A 17,753-nucleotide genomic window follows, 5' to 3' on the forward strand; every position below is an offset into this window, starting at 1 on the left:
ACAGCCAATCGAGCGCCAGTATTCTTAAAGGGGAGGAGACGAGCGGGACAGACCTTGGAGGAGCAATGGCCATCTATGGTACGGACGGAAATAATTGTTGACAAAAATGTTCGTATTAATATAACTGTGGAAGTGCGCTGTGGGTTTCATCGTGTTAACCAAAGCACGACGACCCATTGTTCGGAAGGCGGACCTTCCCCTTTAACTCCGCCACCTCGCCACTGTCGGCATAACACAACAGTCAGCAGGACCCCTTGTATCGGTGTCTCACCTCTCGTCCGTCCGTGTCCTCGTCGTCGGCAAACGGCGCCACTCCCTGCCATGCCCCGCGTCGCCTCGCTGCTATCCGCCCTGCTGTTCGTCCACTTTTCGGGCCGGGGCCGGGGCTACTTCCCCGAAGAGCGCTGGAGCCCCGAGTCCCCTCTCCTCGCCCCGCGGGTGGTTGTGGCGCTCGTCTGCCGCAACTCGGCGCACTCTCTGCCGCTCTTCCTCGGAGCCTTGGAGCGCCTCCGCTACCCGAAGGACCGCATTGCTCTGTGGTGAGTACTGCCGCTGCTGCAAAGTCACTATTATAGCATTTGCACAGAAGAGCAGATGTCTTGCTAGTTCAGTTTGATGAAAAGTGTCAAAGCAGGTGTGACAGAAACGTCTGTTTTAGTAGCAGACGTCCTTATGTTAGTCCCATTCGTCCCAGTATATCTAACCCTGGCAATGTATTTATCCATATGTTGTGTTTTGATCGTTTGGGGAGCGGGGCTTGAACTCATTCGTGTCTGCGAGAATCATCTGGGAGTGACGCTCGTCAAATTAGAACTCCGGGCCCGTTGCGTCAGTCGAGTCGTGTCTATGAAAAGTTCCATTCAGTTTGGGATCTTCTCTCGTCCCCCCTTACTCTCCCTCCTCTGTCCCTCCCCCTCTTTTCCTGCCACATCTTTAGACTCGACTGGAAACACCGCCTCACGCTATATTCCACAATCCTGGCACAAAAACTCCAGAAGATTAATTTCCTTGTATCCCAGACGGAGCAGGCGAAGGTTCTCACGCTCTCTACTCAAATCGAAATAAAAGGTACTTGTGTAAAACAAACAAACAAACAAACAAACAAAAACAAAAAGTAGTATTGATTTCACCCCTGTTCGTGGAAAAACAGGCGTAGACTCTAAAACCAGACTAAAAATGGATTTTACCTCTCAATTATCTACAAAACCCGTTTTGATTGCATACACAAAAACAAAAAAGATTCCTTCTTCCATGAACTCACGTAGTGCTCGTACTAAGAAGAAGAAGAAACAACTACGTCACACATGGTTTCAGAGCCAGCGACTGTTGATAACATGTTCCTCTTAACTTTGCTAATGATGCGAACTGACTTACAAATAACGCAAAATTAGTTTATGATATCAATTAAAATATACTTGTTTTTTTCAGATTAGATGGGGAATTTCGGAATGGCAGAAACTGGTGGTTTTTAGGCTGGCAAAAGACAACGCGTTCGTCCATGATTTATTCTTGTAACCGACAACATCAAACAAGTCTCGGAAATAAGACCTCAGATGGGGAATATCTTGCTTCTCCGGCTCTGTTTTTGCTCTGTATTCTTGTCCCTGTTTTTTTTCCTTCAGTCGAATAAAACCCTAAGATCGCAATCAATCAAGATTCTACCCACGTTAACTTTACTTCATTCTATTTATTTTTATTTTTGATTTTTTTAACGTCGTGATATCACCCGTGGAGTTTGAAAAAAGGAATGAGCCTTTTCTTGAACAGGTAGGTTTGTCTGTTTTCAGATGTAGGGAGTAAATGTAAAATGTCATCAGAAAAATAAATACTGCTTAGACAGGTAATTCCTTTAGAATTTAGTTATTTCCCACTACTTATCTATCTTATCTTTCTATCTAGAGAGCGGACTATCTTTCTCCTGCTTTTATCCAGTTCAAGCCTTTCAGGCCTTTATTATCTCTGCAGCTCAATTCCTCTCGTTTTGATCATGTCAAAGTAGACCTGCTTCTTGGAGATGAATCTAATCTTTTCATGTGCATTCATATTCGACAGGTTAGTTTATATTCTGGCACCCAAGTGGTTTAGCAACGCAACGGTGTGTCAACAGCGTCAAGGAGGCTTGAATGTGGTTTGAATAATTTCATGCTTTTGAGCTACATTTAGACAAAAGTAAATATATTGTTCAATCAAGTGGGAGCTCGGTCTCCTTTGAATGTTGAATGTAGTAAACCAGCATGCATTCATCTGTTTCCTTGGATTCTGGCCAGACATTTAGGATTAGTATACCTAGGTGGCAACCTGACACAGCCCTTTTTCTGCTTTCTCCATTAAAGAGCTTCCTAAAAGTCTCAAAACATAAACTCAGTGGCCCTGGCCACCTGTCGATACCTGCAGCTGTCAACCTGACACGTGAAGATGAAGTACCCTGCCAAGCAGCCTCATATAAACCCATACATGTCGGTTCTTATGGTGTAAGCGTGTGCTGCGTGGACTTGCAGGATAGTGAATAACCTTCCATAAAGCTTACATTCTCACGTATCTCAGGTCTCTCCCAGTGTTTAGCTCTGGTTTTGTTCCTAATATTTAAATAGTGCTGCATACACATGGGGAACGTCATTTTGAATGCAATGCAAGGTTACGTATGCCTTTCCAAAGATTAGTACAGTGCAACCTACAAGTTTTAATGTCCTCAAAGTAGTACAAATTATGAATTCCGCCAACATTTTGGGAATAAAAAAGAAGCTTATAAAATAAGAGAAGAAAAACAAAAAAGATCAAAACAAAGACAAAAGAAAATAGAAGGCACCAGTAGATTTTACCCTTCAATACCAATGTAAATGTTCAATAGGAGTAGGAAGAAGTAAATAACTTATCGGGTCCTACCCTTAAAACCTAAGTACAGATTTGACTTTGATAATAATAATAATAATAATAATGGAATAGGAAGCTTTTTTATACAATATACGCTAGGTACAAAATGACGGGTATACGAAGGGAATCACTAGTCACGCTAACATTTTGTTTATCCAGGAATTGATTTGTATATATTTTTTTAAATTACTCTTGTTTTAAACAAAGTAAGGGCGCTGCATGTTTTCAATTCTTTCTCCGAGTCATTCCACATGTTAACTCAAATGTAGAGATAACTCTCTTTTATATTTGTTCTTGTTTTAGAGTTTTTAGATACACCTGTTCCCCTAAGATTGTAATAACAAAGTTGTTTCTGATGTCGCATAATACAGTATCAAACTGGAACATCTTTTTAAAAAATGTTTATTATGCATTTTCTTAGGCTTTTTTTTGGTCACACTTATTCCAGAGCAAGTACTTGGTAGTATCCTACTAAAAAACTACTGTATTTCTAAAGCGTTTCGCAGACTGGAAAACATTTTTTGGGGAAAAAACCTTGTGTGGTGTGGCAAGTATAAAGTATGACTGTCATGTAATGCTACATTAACAAAGGAATGGTTTATTTTATAAGCGGTAAGTGCCTGGGACATCTGTGGCCACAAAATATATAGAAACCCTCTTTTGTGTTGACTGGATTATGCATAATGTACTTCAATTGATCCATCCATCCATCCGTCCGTCCACCCATCCATCTTCTATACTGGCTATCCTCACTATAGGGTCGCAACTGAGCAGGAGCCTATTCCTGACTTTAGGCAAGAGGCAGCGGACACCCTGGGCTGGTCGTCAGCCAATTTCGTGGCACATTTAGACAAATAACCATTCACATTCACATGTAAGGACAATTTAGTCTTCAATCAACTTAATTTCCATGGTTTTGGAATGTGGGGGGGATGTCAGAGTACCTGGAAAAAAACTCCGGAGGGAGCCATGCACACTCCAAACGCAAAGGCCCGGGTCCAGATTCAAAGCTTCATCCTCAGAACCGCGAGGTGGATGTAATGACTACTCGGCCAACATGCAGCACTTAATGTTGTCGTTACATTATATTTTAGAGAAGTGCATTTAGAGTTTTTCTCAAAGTAAATCATTCTACTTGTCTGTAAAAAATACAGAAATGTTGTTGCAGCCCGTCATTAGACTGTTCAAGTGTGCTATGTGGTTCAGATGGTTACAAGTGCAGGGAAAGGCATGTAGACATTAGAGAGAGCATGAGAACATGCAGATGTCTGTGCTGTGAAGTGGTCGCATGGCAGTGCCGAGACAGCACTTGAATGTGAGAACACCACACACAGATGGCAAAGTAACCGCCTGCAGCACGCTGCCCGTCAACGGCTACATGACGGAGTTGGGAGTAAATCCATTTTCTCTCAGACCTACACATTCCATGTGTCACTCTTTGCCTCTGTCCATCATGCTCAAAGATTTGTTTGGATAACGCCGACAGTAAGCAAGCCGCGCCCCCTCCTCACACTAAGTCTTTGTCTGTGTGCCACAGGTCACATTGATTCGTACATAGCTGCACTCTCGTCAAAAAAGCTACAGACTCATCACATGATGTCAACACTATGAAATAGGATTCTGTGTCATCCAGTCATTATGATACAAATCAAACATTGCCTGTAAATTGGTGGCATTGTTTACAGCAGTGGTGTCAAACATATGGCCCGAGGGCCAGAACCGGCCCATCAGGGGGTGCAATCCGGCCCGTGGAGACGGAGAACACATTCACTGCTATTTTTCAATAAAAGTAACTTTTGTTGCAAATTTTGTCCTCTGGAGGATGCACTTATAACACTAAAATGACATTGATGCACTTGCGAAGGCCAAACGATGCCAAGTTTCAGGAGCACACTCATATAAAATGATGTGCCATCTTCACATTACAATTCTGTGAAAATAAATACCTCCTGTAGAAATGTTTTAAGACAGTGAATATTTCAGAATTTCAGTCAAAAGCTTTGCTTAAAAAGAGGTTGGTTTTCTGGAACCGTTTTTTTTCTTTTTTTCCCCGATGCACAGTCACAAGTAAAATTTTCATGTATACATTTACAAAGGCTGCATAACTGAATGGTGCACGCTCACTGAATCATAATACTGTTGAAATAATGTTTGGTTAAAAATTTCAGACTGAAAATGATTTGGGCGGCACGTTGGCCGACTGGTTAGACCGTCAGTCTCACTGTTCTGAGGACCCGGGTTCAATCCCCAGCCCTCCCTGCGTGGAGTTTGCATGTTCTCCCCGTGCCTGCGTGGCTTTTCTCCGGGCACTCTGGTTTCCTCCCACATCCCAAAAACATGCATGAATTGGAGACTCTAAATTGCCCGTAGGCGTGAATGTGAGTGTGAATGGTTGTTTGTTTGTATGTGCCCTGCGATTGGCTGGCAACCAGTTCAGGGTGTACCCCGCCTCCTGCCCGATGACAGCTGGGATAGGCTCCAGCACGCCCGCGACCCTCGTGAGGAGAAGCGGCTCAGAAAATGGATGGATGGATGAAAATGATTTGCAACAATAACGAATAAATGTGAATATTTACCGAAATTACTTGTAATTATTTGCACCAAAACAATGGGGACAATTTTGAATAGTTGTTATTTATGGATTTTCAAGCCACAAATATTGTGGTCCGGCCCACTTGAGATCTAATTGGGGTGAATATGGCCCACGAACTAAAATGAGTTTGACACCCCTGGTTTACGGTATAGTCATTTTTCTAAATGGCTACATTCCATCCATCCATCCATTTTCTGAGCCGCTTCTCCTCACGAGGGTCGCAGGCGTGCTGGAGCCTATCCCAGCTGTCATCGGGCAGGAGGCGGCGTACACCCTGAACTGGTTGCCAGCGAATCGCAGGGCACATACAAACAAACAACCATCCGTACTCACATTCACACCTATGGGCGATTTAGAGTCTCCAATTAAAGCATGTTTTTTGGGATGTGGGAGGAAACCGGAGTGCCCGGAGAAAACCCACGCAGGCACGGGGAGAACATGCAAACTCCACACAGGCGGGGCCGGGGATTGAACCCGAGTCCTCAGAACTGTGAGGGTGACGCTCTAACCAGTCGGCCACCGTGCCGCCCGGCTACATTGCACTGTCAATAATATGCATACATATATTTGTAGTGTTGCAGATTGATCTTTGGGCAGGATTGTGCTAGTGGGGTAGAGCCCATTTAGCAATACTGTTGTCTTATACGTATATTGGTTGTTTTGACAATTACTTTTGACCTTTTTTTGTTATTTTGGTTGCGATTTGCTGGCAACCAGTTCAGGGTGTACCCCGCCTCCTGCCCGATGACAGCTGAGATAGGCCCCAGCACGCACGCGACCCGTGTGAGGAGAAGCGGCTCAGAAAATGGATGGATGGATGTTATTTTGGTATTGCGCTAGTCAATGAAATCATGGAAAAAATATTTTTTTCAAGATTTTGACGAGCAGTTTAAAATCTTCCAAATAATACTTTTCAAGAAGCTGTGACATTGTATGTAAAAAATTAAATAAATGATCCATGCATTTCTCCAGCTCAGATCCTAATGAGGGCTACTCTATAGAAGCATCTGTAAGGCAGACATTTTAATGAAGTACTTGTATTTTCACTCTGCAAAATGTAATGCAACAGATATTACATATACATTTCATATAAGTATACCCTTCCATTGTAAGATGACAGCGCATGCAAACTTAAACTACTACGGATGTTCACATTGAGATATTAATATGCATTACAGACATGAGAGGCTTTGTTCTTTTACACTGCTTGCTATTGGTGGCAGTGGTGTCCAGCTTTGAAGTAATTGGAAATGGAGCAGGACAAAAAAACAATAGGCCCGTGCTCTGGGCATTAGTGTGTCAGACTAATGAGGTGATTATATTACACCACTGTGATTGATACGGTGCTTCATATTCAGTCATTGAACCGGTGCAGCCAAATTATATCACCGTAGAATCCTTTTTATGAAGACCATATTTTATAAAGAGACATTATAATTAGGCATCAGCACCTCTGCTGTTCCAATATATTTAATCATTGCATCTCTCTGAAGTGCCTGGTGTTACGTTCACACTTCACTGAAAATGTTTCAATGTCTCTCATCGTGCCACAGGGTGGCGACAGACCACAACATAGACAACACCACCGCCCTGCTTCGAGAATGGCTCATCAAGGTGCAGAATGACTATCACTATGTGGAGTGGAGGCCTGATGATGGATCCAGGTAATTTCGAGTGAGTGACAAACAGACAGACCGACCGACCGACCTTGAGTGACAGACAGACAGACAGAAGGACACTGTGTTTGAGTTCCTAACACCAGTGTTATCTGTGCTCGCCGTAGTGCCTTTGAGGATGAGGTGGGGCCCAAACACTGGAATAATCTTCGTTATGAACACGTAATGAAACTTCGTCAGGCGGCACTGGACACAGCCCGTGAGATCTGGGCTGACTACCTCCTGGTATGTTGTCAGTCAGTTAACATCCTGCATAGAGCTGCTTTTGTTTTGCACTCCGCATGATGGATAAATGGATGGTCAGACATTAATACCACGAGGGAATTTAAATTAAGTGATGATATGAAAATGTGTGAAAAATACTCAGTCTAACTGAAGCAGTTTAAATTTTAATGTAGAGGTACTGATGTCTTTCTTTGTTTTAATTGCAAAATCAATTGTAATGCCCAGACACCCACAGTATGTCCTAGTGAAACATGAGCCACAATGTTAAGACATATTTTATTCACTCACTTTGGTTTTGAACATTTCAATGGAGGAGGTGGAGGTAACAGAGATGTTCAGCAGTAGATGAAAAGCGTACATCCTGTTGCTATGGTTACATGTATCGAAATGTAAATTTTCTATTTTTATTATTATTATTATTTTTTTTTTTTTTTTTATCAAGGCAGAGCTCCTTGCATATTTGATATGGTTCCCAGCCAGACACATTTTCAGCCAGTATATTTGTTGTAAAAGAACCCACAGCAGATCCAAGAGCAGAACAGTAGTCTTTTCAATAAGGCATTGTGTTCAACTGCAGTATCATACTCTTTTCTTTGTCTACAGGTGGCCGACTGCGACAACCTGCTCATCAACCCAGATGTATTGTGGAAACTGATGAGCGAAAATAAGACCATTGTTGCTCCAATGTTGGAGTCCAGAGCCGCATACTCCAACTTCTGGTGCGGCATGACTTCACAGGTAATGTCGATGGTCATTTATGAGTCATTTACACTGTGTACACGTACAGTATGTTCGAGCCACTTTACATGTCCTTTAAATTTGAAAGATTAACCTAGCTCTGTAAAATATATTGTTTCACTAATATTCACTTGGTACATCGAAATACATCCATCCATCCATTTTCTGAGCCGCATCTCCTCACTAGGGTCGCGGGCGTGCTGGAGCCTATCCCAGCTGTCATCGGGCAGGAGGCGGGGTACACCCTGAACTGGTTGCCAGCCAATCGCAGGGCACATACAAACAGACAACCATTCGCACTCACAGTCACACCTACGGGCAATTTAGAGTCTCCAATTTATGCATGTTTTTTGGGATGTGGGAGGAAACCGGAGTGCCTGGAGAAAACCCACGCAGGCACGGGGAGAAAATGCAAACTCCACACAGTCGGGGCCGGGGATTGAACCCAGGTCCTCAGAACTGTGAGGCTGACGCTCTAACCAGTCGCCCACCGTGCCACCCATCGAAATACAGTTTAAAAAAATTATTATATTAAATAATAATAGGTGTCTATCTTTGTGTCTATCATTTTGCTTATCTGATTATCGACACAGTAATAATGTCACATATACACTGTGTCAATGTAAATTCAGCATTAACCCGAGTATATACAGTGGACATAAAAAGTCCACGCACCCCTGTTGAAATACCAGCTTTTTGTGATATTAAAAAATTTTTAGATAACAACATATTTTCCCACGTGTTTAGAATATTTTGTTATGTTTAACATTTTGGCCATAATCCCATATGCTATGTATGCAAACCCAACACTGCACATCCCCAAAAAAAACAACCACCATAACGAGAGTGAAGCATGGTGGTGGCTGCATTATGCTTTGGAGCTGTTATTGTTCAGCTGGAATTGTAGTCTTAAAAAAATGGTGGAAGGAATTATGAGCAGTTGGAAATAGAAGTCAGTGTTAGCACAAAAACGTCAGGCTTTAGGTAGAAAGAAAGAGGGGGAAAAAATAAGTCACGAAAAGCCTACTAAAAAACAGCTGAAACTTATTTGGGTTTAATCAGAGGCACTTTAAATGGTGGCAGGTGTGTGCTGACTCCCATTTAACATGAGTTTGAATGCGATTGGTTAATGCGGAACACGCGCATCCCAGTGAAAAGAGCGTGTGCACATTGTGCAACCACATTATCTCAGTTGTTTCTTTTTACTTCCTCTCTTGAAAAGATTTAAACAAAATCAATTGTGTTGTACAGTTTATAGGTCTCGTTAATGGTGGAAAACGTTTTCAAATGATTTATTTTGGTTTCATTTTATTTATATATCATAAAAACCTGGCATTTGAACAGGGGTGTGTAGACTTTTAATGTCCACTGTAGGCACTGCTCCTGGTGGTTCAAGCGGTACTGTTTGTGGAGGACAATGGAAATGCCATGAAACTTCCTGCCTTCATTCTGAGATGATGACAACTGAGCATTAAAATGTTTGTAAAGGCATGCTTTCAGGTACAGCTCTCGTATGGGGTCTGATTTAATTGTCCATGTGAATCAGAGTGTATCATTCAATGCATGCAAATACTGTACTTATATCCAGTTCCTTGTAAGGTGATTGCACACGATACTTTCTTGTATTGTATGCATGTGAGATTTATGGCCCAGCTGCACATAGTATGCAAGTTACACACCCGAGAAATAATAGGAGTCGGGACACTGGGCATGCGTCTGAATTCCAAATACAGGAATCTCCTCAATAGTTCCGAAACAGATGTTCAGCTGCAGCAAAATAGATGATGGTGACCATCTACGAAGATGTCTTAATTATAATTCTGTTCGAGTACTTTCCTCGATATAGTTGGTACATCTGCCGCTCAGCCAATAACAGAATATAACATTGTGTAAGCAAATGTGCTATTAGAAACAGAAAAACCTTTTTAGGTCATAGTTAATGAATGAGGCCCAATGTGTGTGACCATGTTGGCAGGGCTACTACAAGCGAACGCCAGCCTACATTCCAATCAGGAAGCACGAGCGTCTCGGGTGCTTTGCCGTGCCGATGGTCCACTCAACGTACTTGGTGGATTTACGGAAGGAAGCCTCTCATCAGTTGGCTTTTTACCCACCACACCCGGAGTACAGCTGGGCCTTTGATGATGTCATCGTCTTTGCCTACTCCGCTCGCATGGCAGGTGAGAGGGATTAGATTTTTTTTGGGCTTGGCGGGGATAAATATCTTACACGTGTGATTCTGCATTGACTGTCATCGTCTGTTGTTGTCAGATGTTCAGATGTATGTGTGCAACAAAGAAACCTATGGATATTTTCCTGTGCCCGTGCGTTCCCACGCTACTTTGTTGGATGAAGCAGAGAGCTTCTTGCACACTCATTTTGAGATTATGGGTGAGTTCAAAATCAAATTGTAACACAAGAGCGTGCATAAATAAAAAGGCAACACAACATATTGTAGAGGGCAGTTAAAGCAGGTTTCATTTTACTACTAAAATAGCTCTATAGTCAGTCTTTTTCTCCAGTTTCAAACATTAGCGGACAATTATAGAAAATAATAAATTATGCATTATGCACAGCGGAAACTACTCTGTAATCTCTGGAGTTCATCAGAGCGTCCAGTGAATGTTTTTGATTGAGGTATTAATCCTACTGAAAAAATCTTTTGGTAACCAAGGCGCTCTCTAGTCATAATGTTTTATATGCCACACGATATGTAATCGTCCATAGAGGAAAGACACAAGCCGTGAAGAATGATAAAATAGACTGTTTACCTTTGCTTTGCTCAGTTTGACTGGGCAAGGAATTTGGAGCTGTAGGCTGCATTTTGGGAGCCTCTGATCCATTACACATTCTCTTTGTAACCCGATGCCATCTTCGTTCAAAGTGAAAAATCCTCCACTGGAGTATTCCAGCTTCCTGACTCTTCCTCCAAAGCAGCCCAACAAGATTGGCTTTGATGAGGTACAGTCTTGTCTTTCTCACACACTTGTATAACCAAAAAGAGACACACAGGCCTGAGCACATTGGTGAGATTTTTGCATTGGCCTGCACGCAGGTCTTCATGATAAATCTGGTGCGGCGAGCTGACCGGCGTGAGCGCATGCTAAGAACTTTACACGAGATGGAGCTAAGCTGTAAAGTTATTGCTGCTGTGGATGGCAAGTACGTTTCTCCTCGTCATCCTCCCTCCTCACAGCAGCCAGCACCTGTATCATTTGGGCTAAGAGTCGCCCAGCATTTGCAAATTCAATGAACATGACATGGATTGGGAATTAAGAGCTCGAAAAGAGTGTGTGTATGACTGTGCTACTTTATTAGGTACACCTGCTGACAAATAAGATCCAATACAAGCGTTTATGTTAGTTATGCAAAGATAATAATCAGTTAAGATGAAAATACAAGGGAGATATTATTCACCATATGGTTTATTGTTGTGCCGTCACTGCAATAATAAACATTTTAAATGAAAACTTCTAGTACCAATTGTGAAGCCAGACATTTTATTAGGGCTACAACTAATGATTATTTTAATAATCGATTAATCTGTCGATTATTTTTCAATGAATCGGATAAAAACAAATGTTTTAATTTCCATCCCTTTATTAAAAAAACTGGACCTTATTTCAAATTGACATTTCAAAAAAATGCACAAACATAAATAAATTGATTACAATTCAGTTACTGGTCTGGAACATGTCAGAAAATAGGCAACGATTTTGATCATTGTTTTCCAAAGTAAAAGCAAATGTTTTCAAATGTCCTGTTTTGCTTAAACACAAACATAATCATTCGGTTTTCATGGAGGCCTACAGAAATCGGAGAATATTTACTGGTGAGAGGATGAAATTTTGAGGATTTGGACAACTTTTCTAAACGAATGTCGATTAATTTGCTAATCGATTAGTTGTCGACTTGTATTTGGTCTCATAAGAGTGAGGTTGTAATCCCTGTAAAACAATCTCATCCATACGATGTGTTATTCCCATCGCTAATCTCCATGTTTATCCCTGGTCTGTTCATCAGAGCTCTGAACAAGAGTGACATCAAGGCGATGGGGATTAATATGCTGCCGGGGTACAAAGACCCATATCACGGTCGACCTCTCACCAAGGGTGAACTGGGTTGTTTCCTCTCTCATTACAACATCTGGAAGGAGGTGAGGGTTCTGTCACTAGATTCATAATAGTTATTACAACATTTTGCTTCAGCACGTGTGAAGTGTTTTTGTTAATATGAATGCCCTCGAAATCTGATAAACAATATATTGTCAAGAATGTAGTTATCTTACGCAGGTATCAGATACACCAAATAAAAAAAAATCCAAAAAATCCTTGACTTTTGAATAAAGGGGCAGCGTGGCGCTCAGGGTAAGAGTACGGCCTGTAACCAGAGGGCCGCCGGTTCGTATCTCCGCCCGAGTGCATGTCGTCGTTGTATCCTTGGGCAAGACACTTAACCCACATTGCATACAAATGAAAGTGGTTGTATGTTTGGTGGTAGTCGGAGGGGCCGTAGGTGCAGACTAGCAGCCATGCTGCAGCTGTGGCTACACAAGTAGCTTGCCACCACTTGGGTGTGACTGAATAATGCGTGAAATTGTAAAGCGTCTTTGAGTCTCTAGAAAAGCACTATGTAAGTCTAATGCATTATTATTACTGTTAAAGTGATTTTAAATTTCTGAAATTGTAACTATTTTTTTTACAGCTCTCTTGCTGCTCTCGCTGTGTTTGTTAGCTGGAGAATTAGTCAGATGCTTTATATATTTTGTGCATAAAATGCCCTTTGCAAAAGATGCTTTACATCATTTTGCTTGTTTGTAGCATACTGCCATCTCCCCTAATTCAAATCATATCAATATATAAATAATAAAGTGCGTTTGTGCAGATCGTAGATCGCGGTCTGCACACATCCCTGGTCGTTGAGGACGACCTGCGCTTTGAGGTGTTCTTTAAACGCCGTCTCCAGGCGCTGCTGCAGGAGGTGACCACACACAAGCTTGAGTGGGATCTCATGTGAGTGTTGCTTCACTCAACGCAGTGAAAACTCAGTTTTAAAAATAGAGAGGATTATTTCTCCCATATACAAAGAAATCCTTCCATCTGTCATCTGCTGTTTCCTCGACACCAGTGGCCAGACACAAATCACTCTGACCTCGTCTTTTCACATTCATAGGCACCACAAAAATAGTAAAATGAATTATTTGATATCAGCTGTAATATATAATTGTCTCCCTTAACTCACTTATGCAGTTATATTGGACGGAAGCGAATGCAGGTGGATCATCCAGAGAAGTCAGTACCAAATGTTCACAATCTGGTGGAGGCTGACTACTCCTACTGGACTTTAGGCTACATGTTGTCCTTGCAAGGAGCCCAAAAGCTCCTCAAGGCTGAGCCTCTGAAAAAGATGCTTCCTGTTGATGAGTTCCTTCCTGTCATGTATGACAAACATCCTGTGTGAGTACAAATCAATTCTCTTCTGTTATTTTTTTATGTTTTTTTTTCAACCTCCTCCAAAAAGGTCATATTTTTCTTGACTTGGTTTTGCTTGTGTGCAACATCGCTTATATCACAGATTAGGAGATATGCACCTTTTTTCTTTTTTGTGGGGGTGATTTTGTTCAGGATTGTCCCATTTATTTATTTTTAAAAACTATGCTGTTTGATAATGTCATTAAAATGGTTTAATTTTCCAAAGAGACCAGCTGAAATGGTTTCCCCCGATCTGATCCAGAGACTTCATTTCAATGTAATACGGAAAGTCCCATTTAACAGTTGAGATGATTAAATTACTGGCAGATCTCATTGGATCATTTTGCAACTCATTGTACAGTTATGTGGGCTTTTACTACTTTTTGTTGAAGAAATTCTCCATCGGGATGGATGTTAATTTCTAGTTCTTTACTGGGTTCTGCATAAATGTTGGAATTTTACTGTTGTGTTTTCAAGGTTTTTAAAATGACTTGAGTTACGGATAAAGGGCTTTAGAGTGCTTAGAATTGTCTATTCTTTTATATCAATTAAGCCTAATCTTCTTCAATATGGTGACAAAATGAAGTATTAAGTTAGTATTCCCCCCCCCCCCCCATAAATGCTATCTCTTTAAAAACTTCACAATTCCACTTAGAAGTGAATCCTGTTATAACATCCGGGACCTAGATCGTTGCAATGCACTCATTGTGTTGCCCCAAATGGTAAAATCTTCACACAGGTGTGCTCTTTTTTTGTCAGTATCTCCTCCTATTTTTATAGGTGTGTCCCTTGGCAACCTAGTAAATCTACTTTTTTTGCCATCCTTTCCCTCTTCAGTTTAGACTACATGGAGCACTTTGAGGATCGGAAACTGCGTGCGTTCTCCGCAGAACCGCTTCTGGTGTATCCGACCCACTACACAGGAGATGCAGGCTACATCAGTGACACGGAGACCTCAGTAGTCTGGAACAATGAGACAACCAAAACTGACTGGGACCGAGCCAAGTCCAGGAAAACTCAGGAGCAGGTGGAGCTAAGCCTCGAGGCACAGAACTCTGATGTACTACAGTCTGAGCTGGAGAACTGGAGTGCGCGGGATGAATTGTGATGCCTTCGGAGAGCGCTCCGTGGCACACACTGAGCAGGTTGACATACTGTACAACAGAACAAAGCTGTGATAGTGGGAGGAATGTAAAAGAGGCTCGAAAGATAGACACAGGTCCAGTGAGGCTTCTACCATCACTTGATTTTTCTCTTAAAGGAGGAGGTTCGATATAAAGGTAAAATAACTCTTGAAGAGTCATCATTCGGGTATCATTCGTTCTTTCCTTTTTCAATTTGCAATCAAAAATCAAAGCTTGAAAAGTAGGACTGATTATTTTATTTGTTTCTTTAATCTAACAGATTTTTCACATTTCAGTTTTAGTCTCCATCCATCCTCCGTACTGCTTATCCTCACTAGGGTCACAGACGTGTTGGAGCCCATCCCAGCTGACTCCGGGCGAGAGGAGGGGGTACACCCTGAACTGGTCGCCAGCAAATCGCAGGGCAAATAGAAACAAACAACCATTCGCACTCACATTCAATTTAGTCTTCAATTAACCTACCTTGCACCTTTTTGGGATGTGGGAGAAACCACACAGGCACGGGGAGAACAGGCGAGGCCTGGATTTGAACCCAGTCCTCAGAACTGTGAGGCAGGTGTGCTAATCAGTTGACCCACTGTGCCTTAAAAAAAATGTATTAACTAACAGATGAACAACAATGCACAAATCAAATACTTGTACTGTACAACAGTCAACACAATTTGAAGTGCAATAAATACAATTGAATAATACTGCTTCTGGAGTAGATGCATCACAATGTACGTAAAACCATTCATTATTCATTCATGCTGTGGTATGGCCTTTTAATTAAAAAAAAAAAAAAAAAAAAAAAATGTAACTTAAATAGCCTTCTGTTCATTATTCTTATTATTTTTTAAATATAACACATACAAATACTTATTTGCATGATTTCCTTTCCTTGCTGCTAAATTGCAAACTTCACAAGCGGACTCTCCAATTTGTGGCTGTATTTTCCCTTGGCAAGTTTTCACACATATCACCTACCTCCACTACGAGCCTCTTGCTTGTGTCTGTTACAGTCATAGTCAAAATATTAGACAGAGTAGATAGATAGACAGACAGACAGCTATATTTGCTTACTTACTTGAACTAACAACAATTAGTTCAATACATGAAACCGATTACATAAATAATTCAAACACATTTGTTTGATATAATATAGCTGACATGTCATTTAAAGGATCATAGTCATGGTCCGGACTGATTGTGGCGGCTAATAAGCCAACGTAGATTTACTAATGCTCAGTATCGAACTTTTGGGTCATGTAAACACGGCTAAATAAATCTTAAAATCTAATTCAGTACCATTCCATTGCATATTTTCGATCATAGCCTAAAATTTAAAAATGGAAAATCTGTTTTTTGTGTGTGTGTGTGTTACCTTACATTAAAAACAAATAATGAACAAATCAGTCATTTTATAATTTTCTTAAATTTTTAATTGCCATTTGAATACGGAAAGAATGAATGTTACAAGGGTTACGTAGCAGCTTTTGTTGTATTTATTGCGCCCCCTCGGTCCAGATGTGACTAGGCTGAAAGATGTCGTAATCACTTAGCTACTACATCAACCAGCTCTTTCAAATATTGTATATAAGGAGTATTCATTTTTTGTAATCGATTGGAAAAATACATTGAAATGGTAAACGATAACGTCAAACTATTAATCGATGGTATGCTTTGGGTTTCAATTTGTGACTCGACTGGGCGGGGGGGGGGGAGTCTATGCTTCTGAGTGATGTCAACGTATGCAAGTTTGTCCCACTTGTTTCCTCCATCACTACCAGTTGCCTTGTTTTCCTCTGCTGTGACAAGTTCAAAGACCAATGACTGTAACGTTAGCCTCTAACAAAATGCATTGATCTACAGTGTTGACACCTGGGGCTTGTTTTGACAGCGTAGGTGGGTGCACTAATTCTATTGCTCTTGGCACCAACTATTTGTGTTTTATTTATTATCCATTTCTAACATTACACAATTAATTTGTCACTAGTTAATGTATGTGTGTCATTTTCTATTAAATATCACAACACAACTGTACTTTTATTTCCTCACCATCGGTTTACGGAAGCTCAATTGGTGCATGTTGTTTGAAAATCAAAAATAATATATTGAGTTGACTTTATTTTCCATGCAAGAACATTTGATATACTATGGTTTCGCTGCTGTGAAAGGCAGCCGTGCTTAGATGGAGAGCCACTCCATCAAAGCGCCTCAGTTGTGATGATGTCAATATGAGCTGCACCCAGTAGAGGAATCTCTTTTAATTAGTGCCTGCTGGTGCATGGCTGCCAGCACACAGGTGACTGCATGCAGCAGTCAGCCTCCGTTACGTCTCATCCTTCACTGTACTTCCAATGAGAGTCTCCTATAGTCACTCCTCACTTGTGATGTATGACTGCAAGCTCCTGTACACTTTCATGATATTTGACTTTGTCACTGAACAAAACGGCTGCAGTCCGCAACCAAGGGGAACATTTGTGTTCACTGTATGTGTTTACTCATCCATGTGCCGCTGCAGAGGTGTGAGCCAGACTAATCCTATTAGATATCTCTCTCTCCTCACCTCTATATTTAACTCACCCCTTTCTCTGAGATTAACTCAGGTTATTTTTCAGCAAAAGGCTCCACAGATCAATAGTCGCTTTTCCGCTGTGGCACTCGCAAAGGTGTAATAGAAGTGAGCTCCGATCAAACTATCGACTTACTCAGTTCATTTCCGCGACTCTTCGCGTCGTGGCTGTCACATCATCTTGATAACGGGTTGCGAAAAGAATCATAGTTATGCTTGGAGGGATAAATGAGTGACATCGGTAATTAGTGAGACGCCAGGTAGCACAGTGTGGCCATGAGAGGAGATTGTCTCATTTAGTGCTAAAATGTCTGTTTTGGCTTTTATCTTGTCCTCACCGTGGCATCCAGTATATCCCCTTTCCTTCATCCTTGTTGTCGTCCCTTCTCTCTCTCTCTCTCTCTCACACTCTCCTTTTTTTTTTTTTTTTTTTTGTCCTGTTCGGTCAAACAGAATGGAGGGTCTATCCCTTTTATGCCG

General features: G+C 41.4%; 1 protein-coding gene across 1 annotated transcript; it reads left to right on the plus strand.

Moving 5' to 3' along the window:
* Positions 1 to 25: 25 nt before the first annotated feature.
* LOC133403590 (procollagen galactosyltransferase 1-like) lies at positions 26 to 16,736 on the plus strand. The gene is made up of 12 exons (XM_061678582.1): positions 26 to 539; positions 7,018 to 7,128; positions 7,248 to 7,365; positions 7,969 to 8,103; positions 10,079 to 10,283; positions 10,375 to 10,494; positions 10,988 to 11,064; positions 11,159 to 11,265; positions 12,127 to 12,259; positions 12,988 to 13,115; positions 13,353 to 13,559; positions 14,412 to 16,736. Exons 1-12 carry the CDS (start codon positions 76 to 78, stop codon positions 14,680 to 14,682), a joined length of 2,076 nt encoding a protein of 691 aa, XP_061534566.1. The 5' UTR covers positions 26 to 75; the 3' UTR covers positions 14,683 to 16,736.
* The last annotated feature ends 1,017 nt before the right edge of the window (positions 16,737 to 17,753 follow it).

The sequence above is a fragment of the Phycodurus eques genome, chromosome 6 (genome assembly GCF_024500275.1).
Source record: "Phycodurus eques isolate BA_2022a chromosome 6, UOR_Pequ_1.1, whole genome shotgun sequence".
NCBI lineage: Eukaryota > Metazoa > Chordata > Actinopteri > Syngnathiformes > Syngnathidae > Phycodurus > Phycodurus eques.

What these genes read in the sequence shown, in the direction of transcription:
- LOC133403590 (XM_061678582.1), top strand. Translation starts at nt 76, where the DNA reads ATGGTACGGACGGAAATAATTGTTGACAAAAATGTTCGTATTAATATA. An exon ending in GGTGCGGCATGACTTCACAG is followed by an intron (nt 8,104 to 10,078) that starts GTAATGTCGATG and finishes CCATGTTGGCAG; the next exon opens with GGCTACTACAAGCGAACGCC. An exon ending in ATTACAACATCTGGAAGGAG is followed by an intron (nt 12,260 to 12,987) that starts GTGAGGGTTCTG and finishes GCGTTTGTGCAG; the next exon opens with ATCGTAGATCGCGGTCTGCA.